Here is a 10,628-nt window from a genome sequence, read left to right as displayed (position 1 = left end):
GTAAAGATGAACTTGGCCAAAGCGAAAGCTTACCAACACATATTTCGAGAAATAGATAAGCGAGATAAACTCGACTCCAAATAGCAAATGTGTATAATCGAAGTCTATATAGCAATAAGATTTTTGTCTCAAGATAGGAGATAGAGTAGATAGACTTTTGAGTGATAGATAAGTTCAAGTCTCCATATACCTTTTTGTCGATGAAGATCCACCAATTCCTTGAGTAGTTCTTCGTCTTTACATGATGAACGTCGTGGAGTCTAGAGCTCACCTACACTTTCTATCCTAGTGCGAGACTTAGCTATGAGTAGACTAGAAATCAAGACTTATAGTTTTGGAAACTAAACTTGACAAACAAGCTTGAGATAGCAACGCTTGCGAATTCGACCGAGAAGTGCTCTAACAGAAGTATTATCGAATACGCCGAAACCTATCTTAGTCATTATGTGTCATTAGGTTAAGATTAAAACTATGATGAAATTTCAAGCCGAACTGTTCATATACAGTTTCAGAAAGTTCTTATGAAGAACAGTTCGGCTCAAAAAAAGTATTATCGAATACGCTGAACCCCATCTCAGTCACTATGTGTCATTAGGTTCGGCATAAAACTATGATGAAATTTCAAGCCGAACTGTTCATATACAGTTTCAGGAAGTTCTTACAAAGAACAGTTTGGCTCAAAATTCAACTCAATTTTGAGCCGAATCCAATATTGTAACCGTCAAAAACCCTAGTTTTTCAGAAATTAAACCTATTGAATCGATGAAAAACTACAACTAAAGAGATAAGTTTGTAGAACTTACTTTCTTATCCTCATTTCAGGAGTTGGTGCTTCGATTGGTTGATTTTTTGGTTCAATTTCAGGTTCAATTTCAGGTTCAATTTTAGGTTCAATTAGTTCTTCTTATTCAATTGATGGATTAGAACCTGATCTTGAACGTTTTCCGTTGATTTTTCCTTCGTATGAACCCTATAATAGTTGAGTTTAATCGTCGATTAAATTTTCGCGAATTGATGATTAATCACGGCGATGAAAAAAAATTTCTGCGAGGAAGAAGAGGGTTTGGCTAGAGGGAAGAGGAAGAAGAAAGGTTTTGTAAATTGATTTTGATTTTCTTAATACTGATTTAGCTTTTTATATTAAGAGTAGGAGTAGATTAATAACTAAAATGGTTTAAGGGTATATAGATAATTGAACCACCTAAGGGACACCCCTTATAAGGACACCCTAGATGGAATTATTGGTTTGTATGCCCTGAAATTTTTAGGTATGCTTTAAAACATGGTTTTTCACAATTCCAGATGAAAGGTTCATATGGGCTCAATTAACAGTTAAAGATTGAAGTCAGGAGCTAGCCAAAGGGCTACCAATAGCAAGGTTGTTAGGCATATAGTCTTACATCCTAACAATTAGAATCTTGATAGCTTTGAATGTGACCATTCTATAAATATGTTCCTTATGTACCAGTATCCCAATATTTAGAATCTTCACATGCTCATCTGATATTTTATCAAGGGAAATGCTTCCTAGATCAGTCTATCTCCTACCTGGTAACTGGCGTGACTTATGATCAGGGGCGGAGCCATCTTGAAGCATGGGTATGCAGTTCTTAAGGATGGGCATTTTACTCGCAATCCGCGGATTTAATCGGGACAAACCATATTTTTATGGATGGATGTCCGGACCGTTTGCTAATGGGTTAGACGCGGATGAGATTTTTGAAATCCAACGGATTACGGTTTGGGTCCAAATACAACCTTGAAAATCCGTTGGACATCCATATCCGTGAGATAAGGGCATTTATATAGTTTGTAGAAAATATATAGATAGTTTTGGATTTTTTAAGGTGTTTGATTGGAGTGTTGTCCATGTCACTTCTATATTTTTACATATATAAAATGTGTAGGTTCTCTAAGAAGTCATTTATATTGGCTTTATTTTTCATTATAAATTTTAGCTAACACAAATCCATTGGATTATCCACACCCAATCCGTTCATCCGTGCATCCATTGCTGCAAATCCGTTGGATGATGGATTGGATGCGGATGCCAAATTTGAAATCCGTAATGAATTGGATTGGACGCCAATGAGGTAAAAACCGGTCCATAGCGGCCCATGCTCACCCCTAACAGTTCTACACCCAGTCCAGCTGGCCCCCAAGCCCAATTTCACATATGTAAGCTAAAATTCAGCCATTTGGCCCATTTTGCACCCCCTGCCCTCCCGCCCATTAGTGACTTGCACACCCGGCTCCGCCCATTGACAGATCGAACATATAATTAACGAACGTAAATTTGCACATACACCACTAAGGTAAAAAGAAGAACGATCGACATGAATTTGAGACAACTGTGTTGAGGAAAGTGATTTGTTTCTATTATTATACTTTGTTGTTTTTGTACACAAATTTGTACAGTAAAATTCTTGATAAATGCGGAAAAATACCAATGGGAAGTTGAATAGATCTATATATAGATTTCTTAGTGGTTTTGAATGTTGAGAAGTGAAACTCTATTCTGGTCTTCTTAATCAAACACCTGAAGACGGATTTGAGTCCGTCTTCAAGCTCTCGAAGGTTCATTCTAATGCTTCCAATGTCTTCTGGACATCTTTAATTTCGATGCCTTTGGATTTTAATGCAATATCGATCTTCATTACTTAACTAAATATTTGTGCTGCAGCTTTGGTGAATATCAACTTAGAGATTAAAGACTTATTTGGTTCAGATAAAAAAGACAAAATGGATTCGAAAACTGCTAGAGTAGTTGCTTCAACTTCCTTTAAAATACTGGCATCATGCTACAAGGTCATTCATTTTGTTGGCAGTGCTTTTAAGGCATTTACAGTTTTGAGTAGAAAGGAAATCCAGTGAAGATTCTTTTAAGGCAGTTCTGTAAGGCATTTTCGGATCACCTTGCTCACCTTGAAGACATGTATCTGTCAACTTCATTTGAAAAATGGATTTAAGATCTTGGACAAATTGCTTCATCTGAGATAATACATCCTTACAATGTTGCAAACATTTAGCAACATTATAGATCCATATCCAAGACTGCGTTTAGGCATTTACAATTTTGAGTAGAAAGGAAATCCTCAAAGATTCGTACAAGTAGTACTTGAGACTAGCTAAGTTTCTTGAGATGGATGAAGCTGAGGTGTCTTGTTCTGAAGATCTTAATTGGGACAATTGCTCCTCAACTGCAAGATTTAGAGGATAACATTCGTTGGGTAAACTGTCTAAACAAACAGAAAGTTTTGTTCGAGGAAGCCATATTCACTTCAGTTAGCAGGAGAGTGTAGAAAAAATATATACAAGTGAATTTAGTTTTTGTTGATGATCAGGGATCTTATTGAGGCTCTATCATGCGTTGATGGTCACTTCTATCAGGTTATCATGTGGTGGAACTACCGTAGTTATCGCCCACGTCTACTGGTTGTTCATGTTAACGATGAACAAATATTCATATGAAATTTGAAATACATGCTGAACGAAGAGCAGTAGATTTCCATGTAAGCATCTTTCGTATATTGTCTCTCTTTGTCATAGCTGAAATCTCTGTACATGCTAATATTTAACTATGTCCTTGAGTGGCGCTGTTTGTGCATCTACCATTTATTACCTGTCGTTAAGAAACCTTAAGCATTGACCTTGCAGAAACACTATTTTGTATGATTCCCTTTGTCACCTCTCTTCAAGACATCCAGAAGCCATTTCTTTGAGATTCCATCAGGAACTTAATTCGCTGGCAGAGCTCTATGCATGGTGTAATATGATATTATGCGCATAATTGGAAGGCCACACACACGGTTTGGTATCAAAGAGCAGAATTTACGAACATATGGAATCTTGACAACTTCAAGTTCTGTGCATATGTTCCCTTGGTAGCTCTAACAATTAGTATCTTCACATGCTCATTTGATATACCAATCAAAGGTCAATGCTTCCTTAATCATGCTAAACCTGAATTACAGCATAATTCGTGCGCCTTGATGATGGGACGTATAATTACCAAATGTAAATTTGCACAAACACAACAAAAAAAGATAATAATGTAAATTTGAGACAATTGTTTGAGTAAAGTGATTTCTTGTTATGTTTCTTTTGTATACAGTATGTACAGTAAAAATTCCATGGGGGTATATCCTGATAAAAGGCGGAAAATACCAATGGGAGGTGAATATATCTATGGATCTATTGGTTGAGAATGTTAAGAAGTGAAACTCGGTTCTTGATCAAACACCGAAAAACGGATTCTAATCCATCTTCAAGTTCTTGAAGGTTCATCTCAAGAGCAGCCAATGGCTTCTGTACTTCTTTAGCTTCAATGACTTTAGATTTCAATGCGACATCGACCTTGGTTACCTCATTGACAACCTGTTGGGTTAAACTTTTGGTGGTCAACTTTGAGACTAGTGACCTTTGCTTTGGTGCAGAGAGGAAAGACAAGACAGATTCAAAAACTGCAAGAGTAGTAGCTTCAACTTCTGTTAGGATGTCAGTGACTAGATCATTGTTCTTGTTGGTATTTTTCTTAAGAGCTGAAAGACATTTTTGAATGACTTTGCAGACTTTCTTTCTAGAGGTCATGTAAGCGTCAAACTCATTTGATCTCCTTCGAATAGATGACTGAAGATCCTGAGCAGATTGTTTCATCTGTGACAAAACATCCTTGATAGTTCCACAAACATCCAATAACATTACAGATCCATCCAAGACTGCATCTAAACATTTTCCCTCTTTGCTAGAAAGGAAATCTTCAACACATGCGTACAACTCCTTTAGAGCAACCAAGTTGTTGGAGATGGATGAGGTAAGATCTGAAGATCTCAATTTGCACAATTGTTCTTCAACTGCAGCAGCTAGTGGGTGAGATCTGGTAGGCAAACTGATGGACCGAGTGTGGAAAGTAACTTTGTTTGAAGAAGACATCTTGAGATTTTTTAGAAGATGAAGAAAGCTTTAGCTATACAAGTTAATTTAGTGTTATGTTTTGATGAAAGTAAGTTCAGCTGGTGCTCCTTTTATACATAAGCTACAAGGTACAAGAGGGGAACATATTCATGTGGTGTGGTGGCACTTCCTTTATCTTCGGCACTGTCTATGCATCGTTCCAACCATGCTTTACAACTAGTGTGGCACCTAATGGGCTGTATAATATTGATTTAAATTTGTGTACGTATGATATTAATGTATATACATATATATATATATATACGTGCATGCCTGGAGTGCAGTACCAAGAAAGGTTTTGTATTGATACCCACACTTGGTTGTTTATTAGTGTTAATGATTTTTCCAACATTTGAAACCTCGACAACCTTTGGTTCCTATTACAATAAGTATTTCTGCAATATGGACTGTCTTCTCGATCATCGGCTTAGCTATATTTTAACTAAATATGTTCTCTGAACTATCGAAATCAAATATTAATTAGATTCAACCTTTGTTCTTCAAAAAAATAAAAATAAAATAATCAACAAGGAAAATGTATATAATCTCTTTAGAGATGAAACAAGTGCAGCATATACGGTAAGAATTTACCAAAACTGTGCAATCAATCACCTGTTCAAGGAAGTTTAAAAAGCATTCTTCGTGACTTCATCATAAGCACAAATAAATGAAAGCATCTCCTATTTAAGAACCGGCAGAACTTAAATTTGAACTACTATTGAATAAAGAGTAGTTGATTTCTGTGTAAGCATCTTTCATATTTGTCTCTCTTTCTTATAGATTAAATCTGTATATATATGTTAATGGCAATATTATGTACGTGCATGAGTGGCGCTGTTTGTGTGTCTTCCATTTAATGCCTGTCTTTAAGAACCTTAAGCATTGACCATGCAAAAACAAGATTTTGTATGATTCCCTTTGTCACCTCTCTTCAGGATATGAAGAAGCCATTTCTCTGTGGAACTTAATTTGTTGGCAGGGCTCTAAACATCTTGCAATATGATACTATACTATGCGCATAAGTGAAAGGTCGTTTTGATATCGATCGAAGATCTGAATTTACGAACATATGGAATCTTGACAGCTTTCAAGTTCTGTGCATATGTTCCCTTGGCCGTTCTAACAATTAGTATCTTCACATGCTCATTTGATATAATAATCAAAGGTCAATGCTTCCTTAATCATTCTGGACCTTAATTACTGCATAACTCGTGTGCTTTAATTACGGGACGTATAGTTACCAAATGTAAATTTGCACAAACGCAACAAAAGAAAAAATGCTGTAAATTTGAGACAATTGTTTCGAGTGAAGTGATTTCTTGTATTAATATGCTTTGTTTTTCTTTTATATATATTATATGTACAGTAAAAATTCCATGGGGCATTTCCTGATAAAAGGCGGAAAATGCCAATGGGAGGTGAATATATTTACGGATCTATTGGTTGAGAATGTTAAGAAGTGAAACTCGGTTCTTGATCAAACATCGAAAGACAGATTCTAATCCCTGCTCAAGTTCTTGAAGGTTGATCTCAAGGGCAGCCAATGGCTTCTGCACTTCTTTAGCTTCAGTGACTTTAGACTTTAATGCGATATCGACCTTGGTTACTTCATTGACAACTTGTTGGGTAGAATTTTTGGTGGTCAACTTTGAGACTAGTGACCTTTTCTTTGGTGCAGATAGGAAAGACAAGACAGATTCAAAAACTGCAAGAGTAGTTGCTTCAACTTCTGTTAGGACATCACTAACAAGATCATTGTTCTTGTTGGTGTTTTTCTTAAGATCTGAAAGGAATTTTTGAATGACTTTGCAGACTTTCTTTCTTGAGCTCATGTATGCATCAAATTCATTTGATTTCCTTCGAATAGAGGATTGAAGATCCTGGGCAGATTGCTTCATCATAGACAAAACATCCTTAATAGTTTCACAGACATCCAATAACATGCAAGATCTGTCCAAGACTGCATCTAAGCATTTTCCATCTTCGGTAGAAAGGAAATCCTCATTCATACAAGTCCTTTAGAGCGACCAAGTTGTTGGTGATGGTTAAGGTGAGATCTGAAGATCTCAATTTGCACAATTGTGCCTCTACTGCAGCAGCGAGTGGGTTAGATCTAGTGGGCAAACTGATGGAGCGAGCATGGTAAGCCATTTTGTTTGAGGAAGAAATTTACGCCTTATTTAGGAGAAATGATGAAGGTTTTTTATTAGTTACAGAAGTTATAGAGTTATGTTTTAATGATGGTTAATGGTTCTCAACTGGTGCTCCTTTTATAGTCAGGCTACATGTTACAGCAAGGGGCGGTATTCATGTGGTGTAAGTGGAACTTCCTCTATGTGCGTCACTGTCTCTGCACGTTCCCCCATTAATGACACAGTGTGTGTCCCCTACCGACTGTACGTATAACATCGATCAACATATGAAAATATATATTAAAAAACAAAGCATATAGATAAACAGACTGTAATGTCGTGCATGAATGGTATAACACCTAGAAAGATCTGTAATGACACACACGGTTGGTTGTTTACTGCTGTTAGTTAGTGATCGATATCTACGTTCTACGTTTTCCAAAAGTTGGAATCTAGACACCCTTGCGTTTCATTACAGTTGTCCAAACCTAGCGACCAACAAGCATATAAATTTAAAGATAGTGTAAGATGATATTTTAGCTTACGGACAGTGTCCAATTTTCATCTTTGTCGCAAGGGAACATCAAGAATAAAATGACTCCTCTCTATCCCTTTCTTGTGCGCTTGCATGTTATTTGGATATTACGAGAACTTCTGTTTCCATCGCCAAATCTGGTCCTGTCATACAGTACGTACTTACTTAACAACTGTGCATCCAAGTTGTTACTAACGTACGAGAATATTGCATCTCATGCCTTGTTTACATGCTTAGAACACCCAACAACCAAAGGTAACGATCTGTTGCAATAAGATATGATATCCGTATACATGCATGGGATACTACATACGAAGAAAGAAAATATTGATATCGATAAACACATACATTGCCAGGACTTCAGATTGCATGTTGGTTTCCTCCTCTACACCATTGCATATCCTTTACCATTTAGATTAAATAAGGTCAGTGGTGTTAAGATGATAAATATAGAGTTCAGCGCAGCAGTTATTGGTTGCATATATCATGGAAGACTAAAAACAATATGGAGATGGTGAATTTTTATATGTATACCGATAAAAGCATATATATAGGATGATATTTCGAGTCAAATAATTGTATTATTATTATCTTAATTTCATCTCATTATAGTATATATTTGTATACAAACTTACATAGAAATTTTCCTGGATAAAATTGCGGACAAATGACTACGATTATTGAGAAGATTAACATGTCTCCTATTGGTTAAGATTAATGTTGAGAAGTGAAACTCTATTCTTGATCAAACACCTGAAGACAGATTCCAGTCCATTTTCAAGATCTTGAAGGTTCATCTCTACTGCTTTCAATGGTTTCTCGACATCTTTGACTTCGATGCCTTTGGACTTTAGTGCACTGTCGATCTTCATTACTTGGCTAATTTGTTGTGCTTCACCTTTGGTGGACATCAACTTATTAGAGATCAAGACTTGTTCTGTGTTGGACTGTTGGTTCAGATACAAAAGATAAAATGAACAAAATTTGTTGACCCCTTTTCCACCTTGTATAGACAAACCTAAAAGGAACATGTAGAATATCATTAAGGCTCTCTCATGATCACTTCTTGCATGCGGCGAACTTCCGCTTTTGTTGCCCATGTCTGTGTGTTGTTCCATTTATCAGAGACATACATACAGCAATACACGTACACATTTAGGAAGGAAAATCACTCTGCGGGTTATGTAGCATATTCAAAATTCAACCATGTCGCCTCGTCACAACTAATCAAGACCCATTTATCGCTGTAAGCCAATAAATGCATGACATAATTGTGCACGAGCAGATATTCTTTAGGTTGAATAATCTCAGCATTAAGATTCTTGACATCCTTGAATTTTGATATAGTAAATGTGATGCAAACGTGTTATCCTGAATGATTCTTTCGTATCACTCGCTGAACAGCCTATTCATATGTTGCCAATTGTTTCTGTAATAATGAGAATCTTTCATGCTCATCTGATAGGAACTGAGTTCTTATCACGCCAGCAGAAGCGATAAAGCACACAAGAGACAATGGAAAAATAACGAATAAACTTAGGATTTCTGATAATACAGGAGTTGGACCTGACAAGCTCTTATATAGGAACTAAGAAAGCAATCCTAGTAAAACTCTTAAACCTAATCCTAAAATATTAGACTCCTTGATGGATTAAAAAACTCTGACGAGAAAAACCTTTCAAGGAATCCTAACTAAACCAAAAGACTGTAAAATAATAAGCTATTAATTCTCAGTGACCAGTGTTTCCAATTCCATGACAGAATCTCATGCTTTACTGTCACAGCCTAACGTTCCCATGACAGAATTTGATTCTATCATCATCTCGTATATATCCTTAAATCATTTAAACTGGGATAACTAGAACAAGGCCGAATGTACCGTGCTTTCTTTAATGGTGGAACCTATAATTAGTGAATGTAAATGGGGAACTTAGGCGCAAGCCCAGATTTTTTTTTTCCTTACCGGCAGACCCAGAATTACTTTTCCCTACAGTCGCACCCAACATTATTTAAAATTATTAAAAACGTGCAGAGTTCCTCAATTACCCTTCAGCGGTTCTGGGAAGTTTTATTAACTCCCAAAAACGGTCGGAACCATTTCTTTTCTCTTCTTCTCATTTTTTCTTCATCCGTTCTTCTCATTTTTTCTTCATCCGTTTTTCTATTCCTATTCCTCCATAAACACTGTAACGGATGATTGATTATTGAAGTTGATCAAACCCTAAAAATCAATTTCAAACTCTAAAAAACCTTAACCCTAGAATTCAGTAGAACCAAAATGGATGAAACACCGACAAAAACACGTCTTCAGAAATCAAAAGAGAAGAAATTAGGTACTAAAACTAGTTTAATCGATCTTATTCTTGCATGCATTCGATACATTTGATTTTATTTGATTTTCGATTTTAATTTTTGTTCTTGATGCTTCAGATGAAAAAGGAAAAACGAAGTCGAAGAAACAGAAAAAACCCGATGAGATTTATCATTAGCTTCATCTGTTAGTGTTTGATTTTGTTTTTTTTTGAATTTTTTTTTTAATCTTAAATTTTGTTACAGTAATTGCCGATGATGTTGAAGATGAACAAGAAGAAATTGATAGTGTCGAAACACTGAAGGAGATGCAAATCAAGGCAAAGAAAGCAAAGAAAGCTGCACCAAAGGAAGTATTGGGTGATGATACAGATAATGAGGATGATAATACAAATGATGCCGAAGATGGTAAGATTTGCTTTGAATCTAATAAGCAATGTGTTGTCTATAAACAAGGTGCGTTGAATTCCTTCCTGTTCCTGTTATGCATCAGTTAAGCAGGGTTGTGTTTTTAAATGCATAATAAGTTATGCACCTTAACAAATCAATGCATGACATATTATTCAGTTCCAATATTAAATGCATGACTAGTTATGCATTGTTTAGACTTGCTGCATCACAGGTTATGCATATAAAAAAATGTTGTTATATTTGTTATGCATTCCTTTGTTGTTCTAAAATATTAAATGCATGACTAG

The 10,628-nt window shown here is 36.0% G+C and overlaps 2 protein-coding genes across 2 annotated transcripts; both read right to left on the bottom strand.

Moving 5' to 3' along the window:
- Positions 1–4,128: 4,128 nt before the first annotated feature.
- Positions 4,129–4,980, bottom strand: LOC113353676. Its single transcript, XM_026597203.1, has one exon. It carries the CDS (start codon positions 4,930–4,932, stop codon positions 4,195–4,197), a length of 738 nt encoding a protein of 245 aa, XP_026452988.1. The 5' UTR covers positions 4,933–4,980; the 3' UTR covers positions 4,129–4,194.
- Positions 4,981–6,389: 1,409 nt separating this feature from the next.
- Positions 6,390–6,962, bottom strand: LOC113351566. Its single transcript, XM_026595525.1, has one exon. It carries the CDS (start codon positions 6,960–6,962, stop codon positions 6,390–6,392), a length of 573 nt encoding a protein of 190 aa, XP_026451310.1.
- Positions 6,963–10,628: the final 3,666 nt, after the last annotated feature.

Source organism: Papaver somniferum, chromosome 2 (genome assembly GCF_003573695.1).
Source record: "Papaver somniferum cultivar HN1 chromosome 2, ASM357369v1, whole genome shotgun sequence".
Lineage (NCBI taxonomy): Eukaryota > Viridiplantae > Streptophyta > Magnoliopsida > Ranunculales > Papaveraceae > Papaver > Papaver somniferum.
The sequence above is the reverse complement of the archived record's forward strand: the minus strand, read 5'-3'. Positions and strand labels throughout refer to the sequence as shown.